We start from the raw sequence: 20,997 nt of genomic DNA, 5'->3' as shown, positions 1-20,997 counted from the left end.
GTGCCTGTGACAGATCCCTGATCTGTCACAGTGATCTGTGATGTGACAGATCAACGATCTGTCACATGACAGGTATGTCCCCCCTGGGACAATGTAATAAAGTTAAAAAGAAAAAAAAAGTGTAAAAATAATTTTAAAAAAATTGCTAAATAAATTAAAAAAAAAAATTCCCTAATAAATTCATTTTTTGGAAATAAAAAAACAAACAATAAAAGTACACATATTTAGCGAACCCCTTAAAAAATAAAAATAAAAAACTAAGCAAAAATTAATGATTTATTATCATACAGCCAAACAAAAAGTGCAATAACGCGCGATCAAAAAGACGCATATAAATATCCATGGTACCGCTGAAAACGTCATCTTGTCCCGCAAAAAACGAGCCACAACACAGCATCATCAGCGAAAAAATAAAAAAGTTATAGCTCGCAGAATAAAGCGATGCAAAAATAATTATTTTTTATATAAAATTGTTTTCATTGCATAAAAGCGCCAAAACATAAAAAAACGACCTAAATGAGGTATCGCTGTAATCGTACTGACCCGAAGAATAAAACCGCTTTATCAATTTTAACGCAGGTGGAACGGTGTAAACGCACCCCCCAAAAGAAATTCATGAAACCATGGTTTTTGTTCATTCTGCGTCACAAAAATCGAAATAAAAAGCGATCAAAAAATGACACGTGCCCGAACATGATACCAATAAAAGCGTCAACTCGTTTCGCAAAAAATAACACCTCACATGACTCGGTGGGTCAAAATATGGAAAAATTATAGCTCTCAATATGTGGTGATGCAAAAACTATTTTTACAATAAAAAGCGTCTTTTTAGCGTGACAGCTGCCAAAAATTAAAACCCGCCATAAATAGTAAATCAAACCCCCTTTATCACCCCCTTAGTTAGGGAAAAATAATAAAATTAAAAGAAAATGTATTTATTTCCATTTTCCCATTAGGGCTAGGGCTAGGGTTAGGGCTAGGGTTAGGGCTGAGATTAGGGTTAGGTGTTATGATGAGTCACCAAAGGAGGAAAAAACAAAATACCAGCTAAGTCCAGAAAAACCAGAGAGGTTGGCAGCTATCGGATAGCAGACCCCTGAACCTATCCACAACAACTAGCAGTAGCCGTGGGGGGTTCCTACGATGCCCTAGACCCCTCGATCACAGCTGGAGAACTATATAGCCTAAAGACAGAAAGGGGAAAAACTAAACTGCCCCAGAGCAGACCCCAAAGCAATAGGCAGCCCCAACATATAATGACGGTGAAGCAAGATGAAAACACTAACACAGATAGAAAGATAGGTTGAGCAAATGATGGGGCCCAAGCTAACTACATAGGACAGGATAGGAAAGCTGCTGTCTGCCATCCGCAAAACCCCTATCAAAATGAGCCAACCGACTGATAGGAAAAACAGGCCCTGAAGTCGCTAGGCTTCAAAAGACTATATCAGCACTCAGGTATATTCTGAAGACAGAGCAAAATATCAACAGATCAGAGACAAAAATGGAATTCAGCTCACCCCCGGTCGGGGATGGCAGAACTCCCAAAAAACAATGCAAAACAAAAACAAAACTGAAGAGTACAAAGCAGAGCAGAAAAACTTAGCTTTGAGATGCAGGAATCAGACTGGTCTCCAAGAATCCAGCAGGAAAATCACCAGCCAGGAAGAAGGGCGTCGGCAGCCTTATATCCAGTCCTCAATTCCAGCCACCCAGTCATCATCTAGCTGCCCAGGTGTTTGATAATCAGTCTCACTACCTTCCTTCACTAGAGGAGGGAGTTCATCAGACCTCAATGGTGAAGGGAAAAATGAACTCACAACAGTACCTCCTCCTTGAGGAGGGGTCACCGAACCATCATCCATGCCACCAGGGCGATCCGGGTGAGCCCGATGAAAGGCACGCACCAATCTTTCGGCATGAATATCAGAGGCAGAGACCCAGGAATTATCCTCCTGACCATAACCCTTCCACTTAACCAAATACTGGAGTCTCCGTCTAGCCAGACGGGAATCCAGTATCTTCTCTACCTCATATTCCATGTTACCTTCAACCAATATAGGGTCAGGAGGTGCCACCACAGGAACTACTGGTTCAACAAACCTCTTCAACAAGGACTTATGAAACACATTATGAATTTTAAATGTGACAGGAAGAGCCAACCGAAAAGAGACCGGATTAATAATCTCCAAAATCTTGTAAGGTCCAATAAATCTAGGCTTAAACTTAGGAGAAGCCACCTTCATAGTGATATTTTTTGATGACAACCAAACCATATCACCCACCTTAAACTGGGGACCAACGGTCCTACGCCGGTTGGAAAACCGCTGGGCCTTTTCTGGGAGAGAGACAACTTATCCACTACTTGGTCCCTACTTGCATTCTCTCCACCACAGTGTCAACACCAGGGCAGGCAGAAGGCTCCACCTGCCCTGAAGAAAATAGAGAGTGAAAACCAAAGTTACAAAAAAAAGGTGACATCAAAGTGGCAGAACTAGCTCTATTATTTAAAGCAAATTCGGCCAAGGGCAAAAATGAAACCCAATCATCCTGATCGGCAGAAATAAAACATCTCAAATACGACTCCAAAGTCTGGTTTGTTCTCTCCGTCTGCCCATTGGTCTGAGGGTGAAACGCAGAGGAGAAGGACAACTGAATTCCCAGCTTGGAACAGAAAGTCCTCCAAAATCTAGACACAAACTGAACTTCTCTGTCAGATACAATGTTCTCAGGAATCCCGTGCAAGCGAACCACCTGTTGCAAAAACAAGGGCACCAACTCTGAGGAAGATGGCAACTTAGGGAGTGGTACAAGATGGACCATCTTAGAGAATCTATCACAAATCACCCAAATAACAGTCATTCTGTGAGAGACAGGCATATCAGAGATAAAATCCATTGAAATATGGGTCCATGGCCTCCTGGGCACCGGCAAAGGCATCAACAAGCCACTAGAGCGAGAACAAGGTTTAGACCGGGAGCAAGTCCAACAGGACTGCACAAAATTCCTGACATCACGAGACAAGGCGGGCCACCAAAAAGATCGACTCACCAGATCTCTAGTACCAAAAATACCTGGATGACCAGCCAATGCAGAGCAATGAACTTAGAGACATCACTCTCTTCCTCCACTGGTCAGGAACATACAACTTTCCACTGGGACAACGCTCAGGTTTGTCCTCCTGAAACTCTTCCAGAGCACGTCTCAAATCGGGCGAGATGGCAGAAAGAACTACCCCCTCGCCTAAGATGGTAGCAGGCTTAGTCACAACAGGAGAATCAGCAAGGAAACTCCTAGAGAGGGCGTCTGCCTTGACATTCTTAGTGCCTGGAAGAAAAGAGACCACAAAATCAAAACGTGTGAAAAACAAGGCCCACCTAGACTGTCTAGGATTCAAGCGCTTGGCCGACTCCAGGTAAATCAAATTCTTGTGGTCAGTAAGGACCACGACTTGGTGTTTGGCTCCCTCCAACCAATGTCTCCACTCCTCAAATGCCCATTTCATGGCCAACAGTTCCCGATTCCCCACATCATAGTTACGTTCGGATGGGGAGAACTTTCGGGAAAAGAAAGCACAAGGATTCATTTTAGATGTCACAGGATCTTTTTGGGACAACACCGCTCCTGCACCAATCTCAGAAGCGTCCACCTCCACCTGAAACGGGAGTGAGACATCAGGTTGCCGCAAAACCGGAGCAGAAGTGAATCTTCGCTTCAGCTCCTGAAAGGAAGAAACGGCCTCCGGAGACCAATTTAGCACATCAGCACCCTTCCTAGTCAAATCCGTCAATGGCTTGGCAATACCAGAAAAATTAGCTATAAATTTCCGATAAAAATTAGCAAAACCCAAAAACTTCTGGAGGGCCTTCAAAGAAGTGGGCTGAACCCAATCATAAATGGCCTGTACCTTGGCCGGGTCCATTTCAATAGTTGACGGAGACAAAATAAATCCCAAAAATGAAATCCTCTGTACCCCAAAAAGGCATTTCGATCCCTTGACATACAGGGAATTCTCCCTCAAAATCCGGAACACTGTCCGAACATGTTCCACATGAGAGTCCCAATTCTTGGAGAAGATCAAAATATCATCCAGATAATCAAAAACTTATCCACAAAGTCTCGGAATATATCGTTCATGAAGCACTGGAAGACAGAAGGGGCATTAGTGAGCCCAAAAGGCATCACCAGGTACTCAAAATGTCCCTCCGGAGTATTAAACGCCGTCTTCCATTCATCCCCATGCTTAATGCGAATAAGATTATACGCCCCCTTGAGGTCAAGCTTGGTAAACCAGCAAGCACCTTTAACTCTGGAGAATAGATCAGAAATCAGGGGTAACGGATACTGATATTTAACAGTAATTTTGTTGAGGGCACGATAGTCAATACAAGGCCTTAATGAACCATCCATTTTAGCCACGAAAAAAAATCCAGCACCTAAGGGTGAAGAGGATGGTCTAATATGACCCTTCTCCAATGCCTCCTTAATATAGGATCGCATAGCCTCGTGCTCGGGTACAGATAAATTGAAAAGCCGACCCTTGGGGAATTTACACCCCGGGTTCAGCTCAATAGCACAGTCATAACTCCTATGAGGAGGCAAAGACGCAGACTCATTCTCACTAAATACATCATAAAAGTCAGCCAAATAGTCAGGAACATCATGTGACTGGGGAGAGGTGGAGAAAACAGGAGCATCACTAAGGGCACACCGACAACCCCAACTCACCACAGACAAAGATTTCCAATCCAGAACTGGATTATGGATTTGCAACCAGGGAAACCCCAGAACAATGGTATCATGCAAATTATGCAACACCAAAAATCTGCAACTTTCTTGATGGTCTGGGGCGACCCGCATTACCACCTGGGTCCAAAACTTAGGTTTATTCCTCGCCAAAGGAGTAGCATCAATACCCCTCAAAGGGATAGGCGTCCGCAGAGGTGTCATAGGAAATCCACAACGTCTAGCAAAATCCAAGTCCATCAGGTTCAGAGCTGCTCCTGAATCCACAAAAGCCTTGGCGGAGAATGTGGACAGGCAGCAGATCAGAGTAATTGCCAGAAGAAACTTAGGTTGAACACCACCCACAGAAAACGTGTGTGCACAACGTTTCTCTCGTTTAGGGCAGACAGAAATAATATGCGAGGCATCTCCACAAAAAAAACACAGCTTATTACGCCTTCTGAACTCCTGACGTTGCGCCCTAGACAAAACTCTATCACATTGCATAGGTTCAGACATTTGTTCAACAGGTGGTAACATCTCTCGTGTAGTTTTGCGTTCACGTAAACGCCGATCCACCTGAATGGCTAATGACATAGAATCGTCAAGACCAGAGGGAACAGGAAATCCCACCATAGTATCTTTTACAGTTTCTGACAGACCCTTCCGAAAGAGGGCTGCCAAGGCACCATCATTCCAGGTAGTAAGGACCGCCCACTTTCGGAATTTTTGACAGTACAACTCTGCCGAATCCCGACCCTGGCTTAATGTCAACAGGGTCTTTTCAGCCTGATCAATAGCATTAGGTTCATCATACAACAACCCCAAGGCTTGAAAAAGTGCATTCACATTATTCAGAATAGGATCATCAGGTTTCAAAGAAAACGCCCAATCCTGGGGATCGCCGTGCAGCAAAGAGATGACAATTTTAACCTGCTGCGCGGAGTTCCCCGACGAGTTAGGCTTCAAGGCAAAAAATAATTTACAATTATTCTTGAAATTCAAGAATTTCGACCGATCCCCAAAAATACATCAGGAGTAGGAATCTTTGGTTCAGCAGCATGTGAATGAGCAAGATAGGCGGAAATTCCCCGCACTTCAGCAGCGAGCTACTCCACACGATCAGACAATTGCTTCATCTCCATTGAGAGAAAAAATTCCCCCTACAGCCTCAGAGATATAGAGGAAAAAATATGCACACAAAAAAAAAAAAAAAATTCTGACACTTTTTTTTTTTTTTTCCTTTACAATTCTCTCCTGCTATTGAGTACCCTAGGATCTGCGGTATGGCTGGTGATTCTGTTATGATGAGTCACCGAAGGAGGAAAAAACAAAATACCAGCTAAGTCCAGAAAAACCAGAGAGGTTGGCAGCTATCGGATAGCAGACCCCTGAACATATCCACAACAACTAGCAGTAGCCGTGGGGGGTTCCTACGATGCCCTAGACCCCTCGATCACAGCCGGAGAACTATATAGCCTAAAGACAGAAAGGGGAAAAACTAAACTGCCCCAGAGCAGACCCCAAAGCAATAGGCAGCCCCCAACATATAATGACGGTGAAGCAAGATGAAAACACTAACACAGAAAGATAGGTTGAGCAAATGATGGGGCCCAAGCTAACTACATAGGACAGGATAGGAAAGCCGCTGTCTGCCATCCGCAAAACCCCTATCAAAATGAGCCAACCGACTGATAGGAAAAACAGGCCCTGAAGTCGCTAGGCTTCAAAAGACTATATCAGCACTCAGGTATATTCTGAAGACAGAGCAAAATATCAACAGATCAGAGACAAAAATGGAATTCAGCTCACCCCCGGCCGGGGATGGCAGAACTCCCAAAAAACAATGCAAAACAAAAACAAAACTGAAGAGTACAAAGCAGAGCAGAAAAACTTAGCTTTGAGATGCAGGAATCAGACTGGTCTCCAAGAATCCAGCAGGAAAATCACCAGCCAGGAAGAAGGGCGTCGGCAGCCTTATATCCAGTCCTCAATTCCAGCCACCCAGTCATCATCTAGCTGCCCAGGTGTTTGATAATCAGTCTCACTACCTTCCTTGACTAGAGGAGGGAGTTCATCAGACCTCAATGGTGAAGGGAAAAATGAACTCACAACAGTTAGGGGTGTGTTGGGGTTAGAGTTGGAGTTATAATTGGGGGGTTTCCACTGTTTGGGCACATCAGGTGCAACATGGCATCTGATCTCAATTTCAGCCAATTCTGCGTTGAAAAAGTCAAATGGTGCTCCTTCCCCTCCAAGCTCTGCCATGCGCCCAAACAGTGTTTTACCACCACATATGGGGTATCAGCCTACTCAGGACAAATTGCAAAACAACTTTTGGGGTCCAATTTCTCCTGTTCCCCTTAGGAAAATAAAAAATTAGGGGCAAAAATATTATTTTTGTGGAAAAAAAATGATTTTTTTATTTTCACGCCCGGGCGTTATAAACTTCTGTGAAGCACTTGGGGTTCAAAGTGCTCACCACACATCTAGATAAGTTCCGTGGGGGGTCTAGTTTCCAAAATGGGGTCACTTGTGGGGAGTTTCAATAGTTTAGGTACATCAGGGGCTCTCCAAACGCACATGACACCCGCAGACCATTCCATCAAAGTCTGCATTCCAAAACGTCACTACTTCCCTTCCGAGCCCCGACGTGTGCCCATACAGTAGTTTTCTCCCACATATGAGGTATCAGCGTACTCAGGACAAATTGGACAACAACTTTTGGGGTCCAATTTCTCCTGGTACCCTTGGGAAAATAAAAAAATGGGGACTAAAAGATCATGTTAGTTGAAAAAATACGATTTTTTTATTTTCACGCCCGGTCGTTATAAACTTCTATGAAGCACTGGGGGGTTCAAAGTGCTCAGCACACATCTAGATAAGTTCCTTAGGTGGCCTAGTTTCCAAAATGGTGTCACTTGTGGGGGGTTTCCACTGTTTAGGTACATCAGGGGCTCTCCAAAAGCAACACGACACCCGCAGAGCATTCCATCAAAGTCTGCATTCCAAAACGTCACTACTTCCCTTCCAAGCCCTGACGTGTGCCCATACAGTAGTTTTTTCCCATATGTGGGGTATCAGCGTACTCAGGACAAATTGGACAACAACTTTTGGGGTCCAATTTCTCCTGGTACCCTTGGGAAAATAAAAAAATGGGGACTAAAAGATCATGTTAGTTGAAAAAATACGATTTTTTTATTTTCACGCCCGGGCGTTATAAACTTCTATGAAGCGCGGGGGGTTCAAAGTGCTCACCACACATCTAGATAAGTTCCTTGGGGGGTCTAGTTTCCAAAATGGTGTCATTTGTTGGGGGGTTTTCACTGTTTTGGTACATCAGGGGCTTTCCAAACGCGACATGGTGTCCGATCTCAATTCCAGCCAAAAACGTCAAATGGCGCTGTTTCCCTTCCGAGCTCTGCCATGTGCCCAAATAGTGGTTTACCCCCACATGTGGGGTATCAGCATACTCAGGACAAATTGCACAATAATTTTTAGGGTCCTGTTACCCTTGGAAAAATAAGAATTGAGGGTGAAAAGATCATTTTTGTGGAAAAAATATGATTTTTTTTAATTGTACGGCTGTACGTTATAAACTTCTGTGAAGCCCTTGGGGGTTCAAAGTTCTCACCACACATCTAGATAAGTTCCTCGGGTGGTCTAGTTTTCAAAATGGTGTCATTTATGGGGGGTTTCCACTGTTTTGGTATATCAGGGGTTTTCCAATCGCGACATGGTGTCCGATCTCAATTCCAGCCAAAAAAGTCAAATGGCGCTGCTTCCCTTCTGAGCTCTGCCATGCGCCCAAATAGTCGTTTACACCCACATATGGGGTATCAGCGTACTCAGGACAAATTGCACAATAACTTTTAGGGTCCTGCTACCCTTGGAAAAATAAAAATTGGGGGTGAAAAGATCATTTTTGTGGAAAAAATATGATTTTTTAATTGTACCGCTGTACGTTATAAACTTCTGTGAAGCCCTTGTGGGTTCAAAGTTCTCACCACATATCTAGATAAGTTCCTTGGGGGGGTCTAGTTTCCAAAATGGGGTCACTTGTGGGGGGTTTCCACTGTTTAGGTACATCAGGGGCTCTCCAAACATGACATGGCGTCCGATCTGAATTCCAGCCAATTTTGCATTGAAAAAGTCAAACGGCGCTCCTTCCCTTCTGAGCTCTGCCATGAGCCGATACAGTGGTCCCCCCCCCACATATCAGGTATCAGCGCACTCAGGACAAACTGCACAATAACTTTTGCAGTCCAATTTCTCCTGTTACCCTTGGTAAAATAAAAAAAATTGAACCTGAAGTATTTTTTTTGTGAAAAAAAGTTAAATCTTTATTTTTTTTTTAAATATTCAAAAAATTCCTGTGACGCACCTGAAGGGTTAATAAACTTCTTGAATGTGGTTTGGAGCACCTTAAGGTGTGCAGTGTTTAGAATGGTGTCACTTTTCAATCATATAGACCCCTTAAAGTGGCTTCAAATGTGATGTGGTCCGTAAAAATAAAATGGTGTTGCATAAATGGGAAATTGCTGGTCATCTTTTAACCCTTATAACTTACTAACAAAAAAAAATTTTGGTTCCAAAATTGTGCTGATGTAAAGTAAACATGTGGGAAATGTTACTTATTAAGTTTCTTGTGTGCCGTGTCTCTGTGATTTAAGGGCATAAAAATTCAAAGTTGGAAAATTGCAAAATTTTAAAAATTTTTGCCAAATTTCCGTTTTTTTCACAAATAAACGCAAGTTATTTGAATGAAATTTTACCACTAACATGAAGTACAATATGTCACAAGAAAACAATGTCAGAATCACCAGGATCCATGGAAGCGTTTCAGAGTTATTACCTCATAAAGGGACAGTGGTCAGAATTGTAAAAATTGGCCCGGTCATGAACGTGCAAACCACCCTTGGGAGTTAAGGGGTTAACTCTGTTATACTGGTGGGCCCTTCCACAACATTTCCATAGGATTAAAGTCAGGATTTTTGGCCTTTCCAAAACTTAAGTTTATTCTTCTTTAGCCATAATTTTGTCTAATGACTTGTGTACGCTGGGTCGTTGTCTTGATGCGTACACCGTATTCTCTTGAGATTCAACTCATGGACAGATGCCCTGACATTTCCTTTAGAATATGCTAGTTCAATTCAGAATTTATTGTTCCATCAATCACGGCAGCAGTCTTAACCCAGATGCTTGGGTTACTTTGTGACCTCGAGGAATACAATACGCCTTACTCTTAGTCTGATCTTTGATGGTTGACCACTCCTGGGGAGGATAATAATGCTCTTGAATTTCATCCATTTAAATACAATCTGCGTGACTGTGGATTTCTGGAGTCCAAAACTCTGTAGAGATAGTTTTGTAACTTTTTCATTGAAAGGAGTAGCAACAACTCTTGTTCTGAAGCCCTCAAAAATCTCCTATGTTCATACCATGAGACACTTCCACAATCATATATTGTGAAGACCAGACTTTGTTAGATTCCTGTTCTTTAAATAAAATGGGTTACCCACTCTCACCAGATTGTCATCCCATTAAAAACACTACACACTAATATTACCTTCAAATTATGTGGTAATCCTAATGGTTCACATACTGTGGCCACTCTTGACATATGATATTGGATCATTTGCCTTGTTTAAAAAATAAGTCTGATAAAGAGAATCAAACAAATGAGTCAAAATTATCTACCTTAGGTGACTTAGGTGAAATTTATGCACAAATATGGAAAATTCAGACAGATTCACAAACTTTGAAGAACAACTGTAAAGTAAAATGTCTGGAACGTGTTAGTGATAGAATTCTTAGTCATCATATGGCTATACTGAATTACAATAATATTCCCCATTCGATTTACAGGGAAGTGACTAATCTATTGGCAATATTAAAGCATGCAAACGTATCAGCTCTACATATCTACTAGGACTAAATTCTTGGAAACATGACACATGGTCTCCATTTGACTCTGACCAGACAGGAGCATAGAGTCTAAGCAATCTCCTAGTCTTTACCTTGTAGTCTAATTCTCACTAGGAGTTATGGACTTTTCTTCCAGAAGATCTGCAGTTTCTAGTTACCAGAATTGTCAAAAATTGGTGGACACATGTGGATAAAAGCAAGGCTAGTTATATAGTATCAACCACAAATGTTGGTAGGAGTTGTAGTCTCTGCTTGGACACAGCCTTGGAACTAGGTCATAGTTGAATTCCCTCCCTAAAGGCCCATCTCAAATTGAACTTTGCAACCCAATTTCTCATCCTCAGGACCACAACCCTTAGTACATCATCATTTTGTGTGTGACATACTTGCAATTCAGAATTTAAGAATCTTAAAATCTGCTATGGATTTGAGGGCAGAGGCAGAGAATGTTTCTTAGTTTTTGGAAAAAAACAAAAACCTTGCTGATAACCAGAGGGTGCAGAAAAGATTTGTGGAAACTATTGGGCAGACAGACAGAAGGTTACTACTTAAAATGGATTGTATTACACAAAATGCCATTTTTAATGGTTACTGCAGTCTCAGAATTATTCGCCTCTTCATGACAACCTTTATTAGTATTGAGTAGAGAACCCCTTGGCTGTTATGATATAAATTCAGAAAGCAGAATCTGGCAGTGTTACACTAGTCATGGGCAATGAATGGCCTCCAGTTCACTAATATGTTTCGTTTTTGCATACTAGATCCGACTTCTTCAAATCTCACCAAAGATTTTCTATAGTTTTCAAGTCAGGTGACTGTGATGGCCACTCCAGAATCTTCCAGAACTTCTTGAGAAATCAAGCCTTGGTGGACTCTTAGGTTTGCTTTGTGATCAATGTTGTTTTGGAAGGTCCAGTGACACTGAAACTTCAAATTTCGCACAGAAGGAATGACGTTTCTTCTTTAGATTTCCTTAGGATTGAATTAATTTTATCATCCACATGATGCAAGTTTCCAGTTAGAGAGGAAGCAAAGTAGCTCCAGAGCATCATTGAGCCACTGCTATGCTTTGCTCTAGGCAATGTAGTCTTTTCAGCGTATACATCATTCTTCCTCATCCAGACATTACACTGATCCATAGGCCCAAACAATTCAAATTTTGTTTAATGTCTCCACAGAACAGAATACCAAAACGTCTGTGGCTTACTTATATCATTTTGAGCATATTGGTGCTGAAATTCTTGTGTTGTTGGGTCAGTAGAGAAGTACATCTTGTTTTTTGGGAAATGAAGACCATTAGCGCTATGCAAATTTAAACCTCAGTGACTGTTGCCACCAAATGTTTCTGCAGCTCTTTTGTACTTGAGGGTTTGTGACCACCTGGCTCTTCAGGAACCTGTTGGACGCCCACCAGTGTTTCTTAAATAATTCTGAGACTGCAAAAGTAGGTAAAAGTGGCACTTAGCAGTGAATTAGGAAAAACTGCTTGTTAGATTAGTTGTCTTAAACTTTTTAAATCTACTTGTTTCATTGGTTTATTCCAAACAGTAGAAAGTTTGTAAATTCAGCCCTACTTGAGTTAGCAGCAACCTTCAAATTCTTGTAAACTTCTGTCCAGATATTTTAGATATTCTGACGAACCTCGAATACGACAAGTATTAAAGGCTGAGTGCAAATTTACAACTGGATTTTCTTAATGACTATCATATTAAACCAGGGGAAGAGTCTTGAGGAGATCATTTGCATATTCCCAGTGCCTTCTGGGATAAGTGAAGAGTCTCCACGAGCTCAACGATCACTGGGTTTTGGCCGTTGCAGCTGAAAAGAGGAAATCGGAAAAATTTTGGCTCATCTTTCATCGTTTTTAAGAAATCTCAAGATGGAAGAGGCCAGGAGCCATTTGGTGAGCTGCATTTCTTGCTACATGTTCACAGACTTACCAGTGGAAAAGCCAAACTTCACATGCCACAAATGCAAGCTTGTGTCCCTGTTGGAGGAAAAGTTGCAAAATCTCGAAGAGAGGTTGGCTACGTTGAAGATCATTAAGGAAGGTGAAGAGTTCTTGGACAGAGCAGAATTATCTCTTCATGTTACAGAAAGAGAAGAAATTCGAAGTGCACCTGAAGAAACAGAGGAATGGAGACATGTGACCCAGAGAAGCAGGAGGATCAGAAGGCAGTCAGCACCCATACTGCTCAGAAACCAGTACCAGGCTCTCACGCAGGAAAATGATGAAGAAATACATCAGGATAAGACTTTGCCAACAAACAGCAACCTTGTACGCCTTCAGAGTCCTCCTGGATGGAGAAAGAAAAATGTCGTGAAGAAGAAACGGAGAGTGGTGGTCATGGGGGATTCCCTGTTGAGAGGAACAGAGGCCGCTATCTGCAGACCGGATATAACTTCAAGAGAAATGTGCTGTCTTCCAGGTGCAAAAATTAAAGATGTGTCTGACAGGATATCAGGACTCTTCAGACCTACAGATGACTACCCATTCCTGCTACTACATGTGGGGACAAATGACACCGCAAGAAACGACCTGGAAACCATCTGCAGAGACTTTGAAGACTTAGGCAAGAAAGTGAAAGAACTGGGAGCGCAGGTGGTCTTCTCTTCCATCCTCCCAGTGGATGGCCATGGACCAAGGAGGTGGAATAAGATTCTGCAGGTGAACAACTGGCTACGTCGATGGTGCCGTCAGCAACGATTTGGATTTCTGGATCACGGAGTGAACTACTTATATGATGGACTACTTGCTAGAGATGGGGTGCACCTTACGAAGACTGGAAAGCATGTATTTGGAAGTCGCCTTGCTACACTTGTAAGGAGAGCTTTAAACTAGAACAACATGGGAAGGGAAGCAAAAGACCAGAAAAAGCCATACACCTGACAAATGCTATTGAGAACTCTGCTAATAGAAGTGGAAAGGAAGAACAAAGACAAAAGAATCTAATTAATAAAAATATTGGAGAAAGAGAAACCAATCACAAACTAAAATGTTTCTATACTAATGCACAAAGCATGGGCAACAAACAAGGAGAATTGGAACTACTAACACAGGAAAAGAAATATGATGTCATTGGAATCACTGAAACTTGGTGGGACGATACACATGATTGGAATACAAGACTAGAAGGATACAACTTATTTGCAAGAAACAGACTTGATAAACGAGGAGGGGGTGTTGCATTGTATGTTAGGCTGGTTTCACATTAGCGCATTTTCAGCGCGCGCACGGCCGGGGGTAGCTCCGCCCCCGAGCCGGCTCTCTGCCCGGCGTGCCCGCCCCTTCCTTGTAGCGCCGCCTCCTAGCGGACAGCGGCGCCTGCGATCGGCGCACCCTATCTTTAGCATAGGGTGCGCCGATCGTGCGCAGGCCGTGCGCTAGTTGCGCTTTGACCTGCGCTGCGCACTTTTGACGGTGCGCCGTGCGCGCCAAAATCCGAAAAGTTTGATTTTGGCGCGCACGGCGCACCGTCAAAAGTGCGCAGCACAGGTCAAAGCGCAACTAGCGCACGGCCTGCGCACGATCGGCGCACCCTATGCTAAAGATAGGGTGTGCCGATCGCAGGCGCCGCTGTCCGCTAGGAGGCGGCGCTACAAGGAAGGGGCGGGCACGCCGGGCAGAGAGCCGGATCGGGGGCGGAGCTACCCCCGGCCGTGCGCGCGCTGAAAATGCGCTAATGTGAAACCGGCCTTAGAAACGCGTATATCTGCACAGAGATTGAAGCTTCAGAGACTGGGAGTTCTGTGGAAACTGTTTGGGTAAGAATACAAGGACAGAACAATGGAAAGGACACCATTGTAGGCATTTACTACAGGCCGCCTGTGCAAGCTGAAGATATGGATGAACTCTTTATGCATCAAATGGCCAAGTTCTCCAAAAAATATGACATAGTTGTCATGGGAGATTTCAACTATCCAGACATTTGTTGGGAATCTCTCTCAGGCAAAACTAACAGGTCAAGGAAATTCTTATCCTCTCTTGCTGACAACTTTATCTTCCAAAAGGTAGGGGAGAAAACAAGGGGAACTGCTACCTTGGATCTAATCCTTATAAACAGGGAGGAAATGGTTGAGGAGGTAAAAGTGGCTGGAACCCTAGGAGGTAGCGACCATGCTATTTTAGAATTTTGGATAACTAGAGGCGAAAGACCTGTGAAGACTCAGACGTCAAGGTTAGATTTCAGAAAGGCAGATTTTAAGGGATTCAGAAAGATAATTGGAGGGATCCAATGGCTGGATATCCTAAAAGACAAAAATGTCCAGGAAGGATGGGAAATCTTGAAAAATGAAATTCTCAAAGCACAGTTGTTAACAATTCCGAAAAGAGGGAAGAATAGGAAGCATTTAAGGAAACCAGGATGGGTGAACACAGAACTTAAGCACATGCTAAAAAGGAAGAAAAAAATGTTTATAAAATGGAAAGAGGGAGGCATATCTAAAGAAGAATATAATGCTGTCTGCAGAATCTGCAGGGCACAAATCAGATTACCTAAAGCTGAAAATGAATTGAGGCTTGCAAGAGATGTCAAAAGCAATAATAAAGGATTTTGGGGATATGTCAAAAGTAAAAGAAAAGTCAAAGATGCTATAGGATTTTTACAGGATGAAAATGATGAAATGGTAAGACAGGATGTTGAGAAGGCTGAACTTTTAAATTCCTATTTTGCATCTGTTTTCTCTCAGAAAGGAAATGTAACACCAACTGTTATTCACTGTCCTATTAAGGGAATAGAAGAATCCAGGATATCTATAAACAGAAAGATAGTGAGGAAACACTTAGCTAACCTAAATGAATTCAAGTCTCCAGGTCCAGATGAATTACACCCCAGAGTACTGAAGGAGATAGCAGAAGAAATTTCTGAACCACTCTCCATAATCTTTGAAAATTCTTGGAGAACAGGAGAAGTGCCAGAAGACTGGAGAAGAGCAAATGTTGTTCCTATCTTCAAAAAGGGGAAGAAGGTGGACCCAGGCAACTATAGGCCGGTGAGTCTGACTTCTATACCAGGAAAGATCTTTGAACAAATTATTAAACAACATTTAAGTCAATACCTGGATAAGAATGAAGTGATCAAACAGAGTCAGCATGGGTTTGTAACTAATAAGTCATGTCAGACTAACTTAATTTCCTTCTATGACGGTATCACTGATTGGGTGGATCAAGGAAATGCTGTAGATATAGTATATCTTGACTTCAGCAAAGCATTTGACAAAGTCTCTCATACAATCCTTATTGAAAAAATGACTAAGTATGGAATGGACAAGGCAACTGTTAGGTGGATTCATAACTGGCTTAGTGATCGGACCCAAAGAGTGGTCGTAAATGGCTGCACATCCAGTTGGAAGAATGTCTCAAGTGGGGTACCACAGGGCTCTGTCCTGGGCCCTGTATTGTTCAACGTCTTCATCAACGATTTAGATGAAGGAATTGAGGGTAAACTAATTAAATTTGCTGATGACACAAAGCTAGGAGGGATAGCTAATACTAGAGAAGAGAGAGAGAGGATTCAAAAAGATTTAAATAAACTGGAGAAGTGGGCAGTAACTAACAGAATGGTTTTTAACAGGGAGAAATGCAAAGTACTACATCTGGGCAATAAAAATGAAAAAAGCATATATAGAATGGGAGGAATAGGGCTAAGTGACAGCACATGTGAAAAAGACTTGGGTATACTAATAGATCACAGACTGAATATGAGTCAACAGTGTGATGCAGCAGCAAAAAAGGCAAATGCAGTTCTAGGATGTATTAACAGAAGCATACAGTCTAGATCACGTGAAGTCATTATTTCCCTCTACTCCTCTTTGGTCAGACCTCATCTGGAATATTGTGTCCAGTTTTGGGCACCACATTTTAAAAAAGACATCAACAAACTGGAGCAAGTTCAGAAAAGAGCGACCAGAATGGTGACCGATCTGCAAACCCTGTCTTATGAGGAAAGGTTGCAGGATTTGGGAATGTTTAGTTTGCAAAAGAGAAGACTGAGAGGAGACTTAATTGCTGTCTACAAATATCTAAAGGGCTGTCACATTGTAGAAGGATCAACTTTATTCTCATTTGCACAAGGAAAGACTAGAAGCAATGGGATGAAACTGAATGGGAGGAGACACAGATTAGATATTAGAAAAAACTTTTTGACAGTTAGAGTGATCAATGAGTGGAACAGGCTGCCACGAGAAGTGGTGAGTTCTCCTTCAATGGAAGTCTTCAAACAGAGGCTGGACAGACATCTGACTGGGATGATTTAGCGAATCCTGCTTTGAGCAGGGGGTTGGACCAGATGGCCCAGGAGGTCCCTTCCAACTCTACGATTCTATGATTCTATGATATTTTGATCCATATTTATTTAGTATTTTGGCAGAAGGGATGAATTTAATGCTGAAAAACCTGAAAATCCAAAGAGCTCACAAAATGGTAGCGGCCAGTGACTCAAAAGAATTTGTAACTTCTCTGCATTTGGTGGTTACTACTCACCTGGGTACTCATCTGTAGGAATCTCCTCTTTACACCACTCAACATCACTCACAAATGCCTCTGTAGTATTAATATAAATCTGATCTTCACCCTGAAACAAATATTGTACAAGTCACAGACATATAGAGAAGTCACATCTATGATCAGCTCTAATCCTGCCATCTCCACCGCTCTCATTACACAATTATAAAACATATAATACTCGTGTATAAAACAAGACTGAGCACAAGACCTTCACAGCTGTCTATGTTATGAACTGGTCACCGAGGAGGATAGCAGGAATAGGCTAGGCCACCAGGAAACCAGAAAGGTTGGTAACTTAGCGGAATGCAGTCCCCTAATCCTAACAACACAACTAGCAGTAGCCGTGGGGCGTACCTACGATGCCCTAGAAGCCTCGGCACAGCAGGAGAGCTAACTAAGCCTAAAGCAAGAAATGTCAAATCTAGACTGCCCCGGAGTAGAACCCCCAAGGAATAGATAGCCCCCAAACATATATTGTCGGTGAGACAAGATGAGACACAAAGGCAGGCAGAAAATAGACTGAGCAAATGATGGGGCCCAAACTGACTAGATAGGATAGGAAAGGAAAGACACTGTCTGCAATCACGCAAAAACCCTAAAAAATCCAACACGTCTGATGTACAAAAAAATACTGAGGTCTCACGACCTCTCCCCCACTATATCAGCATTCTGGTATGAACTGGCAGCAAAGCAAAAGAGACTAATATAACAGGGGACTAAACAAACTGACACAAGCTGTAACATATGGAGCAGGGTCCATCACTGCCCCAGCAAGGAGCTTGCTGAACCCTCACAGCAAAGCAGAAAGAGGCAAAACCAGATCAGATGCAAAGGATTAGCAAATGAACAACTTAACTGAAAAATGCAGGATCAGGCAGGAGACAGCAGACCTCAGAATGCACAGGAAGAAACTAATCACCAGCAGCCACTGAAGGAAGCCTGCTCACTTAAAAACTCCAGCGAGTAACCCCTGATTTCCAATCACTGTCGTCAGGTGGCAAACTTCGGCCAGCTCCACTACCCACAGTAGCCACCAGAGGGAGCCCCGACTCAGAAGTCAAATCGAGAGAGTTCACAACACGTCTACAGTCTACACATCATAAGGAAGATCTCATGACACCTTCTCTCCATCTACCTGATGATCATGAGGAACATTGGGATTTTCTTTTTTACAGTCCTGTGGAAGAAGAGGAAGCGGACATCTCTCTGGTGTTGTCCTCTTACTGGCTAGAACTAGAGGAAACACATACAGGGACTGAATTCATACATTATATAAAGATAAATATAGGCCATGTGTATTTAATCATGTCTCTTACCTGGTGTTGTGAGGGGCTGGGGAACCTCCATTATGATGTCTTTATACAGATCTTTGTTTCCTTCTAAATACTCCCACTCCTCCATGGAGACATAGACGGCGACATCCTGACACCTTATAGGAACCTGACACATACAATGATACCATCATCCCCCCGATCCCTTCATAGCTTTACTGTATAATGTCCCAGCAACCCCAGTAATCCCAGAATTGTCACCTCTCCAGTCAGCAGCTCAATCATTTTGTAGGTGAGTTCTAAGATCTTCTGGTCATTGATGTCCTCATGTATCAGGGGGTGAGGTGGAGGCCCTGTGATTGGGCTCAGAAGTCTTCCCCATCCCTCAGACACAGGGGCCTGATAGCGCTCACTAAAGGTCTTCTTCACTCCTGTGTAATCCTGGATATGGAGAGACATTAATAAATCTCACTACAGGCATATCCAGAGTCCTCACCTCTCCAGTTATGTTAGAATGAAGACATCATTAGCTGTCTCTCTCTAAATCTCTCACCGCTCCAGTAAGCTGGAAGAGGATCTCTAGGGTGAGGTGTAATATCCTCTCCGCCATCTTGTCCCGGTCTCTCTCCATCCTTGATGGGTCGATCAGAAAAATTCTATTATATAGAAGTTCTCCACTGCGAGGATTCAATATTGTAGGGACATGAATGGGAAGATGATGAAAAAATTAAACATCATAAAGATTCCATGTAATAAAACAATTACTGGAGATAATCAGGGGAACATATGAGGAGATATAACACCTTTTGTTACATCTGCGAGTATGATTTTTCAAGTCCTGCACCGCGAATGCGCTGGCAGTTGGGAGAAAAAGCGCAAGTACATCATCTGACTGGGTGTACATGTCAGGGAAGCAGGAATCAGCTAAGCAGAAATAGAGAACTTTGTGACCAAGTAGATATTTTTTACTGAACATTGTTACCTTGTCCGAAATCACAAACATTAGCAAAGAAAAATTTTTCTTATGTCTTGCTCTTTACTTGGGTGAATTCTAGCATATTTACATCAACTTTCTACTAGTGTTAATGCACCATAACTTTTGTGCAATTGTCCTCAGTCATATTTATTTGCTGCAGCCAGGTTGTGGTAAATGCTCTAAAATTCCTCCAACATATATATATATATATATATATATATATATATATATATACACACACACACACACACATATATATGTCCCTGGCAAGGTGGTAGAAGAGAGAAATGTGTCGCTGCGCTTAAAGGGAATCTGTCACCCTTTTTTGCAGCTTGCAGCTGCCGGCATAGACATTGGGGGCTTATCTACAGCATTCTGTAGTGCTGTAGATAAGCCTCCGATGTAACCTGAAAGATAAGAAAAACACGTTATATTATACTCACCGGGTGGGCGGTCCGGTCCGGTGGGCGTTGCGGTCCAGTCCGACGCCTCCCTTCTTCATGCGATGACATCCTCTTCTCCCGTCCTGTAATGGCTGCAGCGCAAGCGCACTGCTCTGCCCTGTTGAGGGCAGAGCAGAGTCCTGCAGTCCGCAGGCGTCGGGAGAGGTCCGGCGCCTGCGCACTGCATAATTCTGCTCTGCCCTCAACAGGTCAGAACAATGCGCCTGCGCCGGAGCCATTTCAGGACGGGAGAAGAGGATGTCATCGCATGAAGAAGGGAGGCGTTGGACCGGACCGCAACGCCCACCGGACCGGACCGCCCACCCCAGTGAGTATAATATAACGTGTTTTTCTTCTCTTTCAGGTTACATCGGAGGCTTATCTACAGCATTTCAGAATGCTGTAGATAAGCCCCCGATGTCTATGCCAGCAGCTGCAAGCCGAAAATAAGAGTGACAGATTCCCTTTAATGGTGTCAGTGATATGAAACCAGAGCATTTTTCTCCAGGACACTATGTGTTGTGAGGGTCAATTGGTAAAAGAACTGGTTTTATGTGGACCTTCATAGAGTGGGTCGGAGGAGGTCCACTTCATCTCCCCTGCCAGGACCTGCGTGAGGTCATGATCAATCACATGATGGGAATCAGGCTTAGGTTTAAATAACCGAGCTCTACAGACAGTCTGGGTTCAGCTAGCCAGAAGAGAGGAGTCGCCAGAGACTTTGTGGCTCGTCGGGCACAAACTGAAACTGTGCTGCTCCAGAGCGGGGTGCCGCCCGCACAATATGGACTGTGTTGCAGCATTGTTATTTTTTTTCTTTTGATCGTTTTATTCATGCTTTAGCCAGAAAGGCTGAGTTTTGCTTCTATGAGCTGGTTTATGCTGCCAAATAATAAACCAACAAGGACTTAAAGAGACGGTTTACCCATGTATCCTACCTCTCTGTGCCGCTACGTGAGTGAACTACCACAATATTATATACATATACATATTATATATATATATATATATATATATATACAGTCATGGCCAAAAGTATTGACACCCCTGCAATTCTGTCAGATAATATTCAGTTTCTTCCTGAAAATGATTGCAAACACAAATTCTTTGGTATTATTATCTTCATTTAATTTGTCTTAAATGAAAAAA

General features: G+C 42.8%; 1 protein-coding gene across 1 annotated transcript in view; it reads right to left on the bottom strand.

Annotated features, from left to right (window-relative positions):
• Nucleotides 1-20,997, bottom strand: part of LOC141051061 (uncharacterized) — a 51,668-nt gene that overhangs the window by 4,198 nt on the left and 26,473 nt on the right. Inside the window, exons 2-6 of the mRNA XM_073547894.1 lie at nt 18,983-19,106; nt 18,691-18,870; nt 18,475-18,598; nt 18,294-18,391; nt 17,135-17,225 (exon numbers count right to left, since the gene is read on the bottom strand). Coding sequence (XP_073403995.1) covers nt 17,135-17,225; nt 18,294-18,391; nt 18,475-18,598; nt 18,691-18,870; nt 18,983-19,060 — 571 coding nt within the window. The 5' untranslated portion in view covers nt 19,061-19,106. The remainder of the gene's footprint in view (nt 1-17,134; nt 17,226-18,293; nt 18,392-18,474; nt 18,599-18,690; nt 18,871-18,982; nt 19,107-20,997) is intronic.

This window comes from Dendrobates tinctorius, unplaced genomic scaffold (assembly GCF_039654945.1).
Source record: "Dendrobates tinctorius isolate UK_male_01 unplaced genomic scaffold, ASM3965494v1 ptg000155l, whole genome shotgun sequence".
NCBI classification, from domain to species: Eukaryota; Metazoa; Chordata; class Amphibia; order Anura; family Dendrobatidae; genus Dendrobates; species Dendrobates tinctorius.
This window is presented reverse-complemented; position numbering and strand designations above follow the sequence as displayed.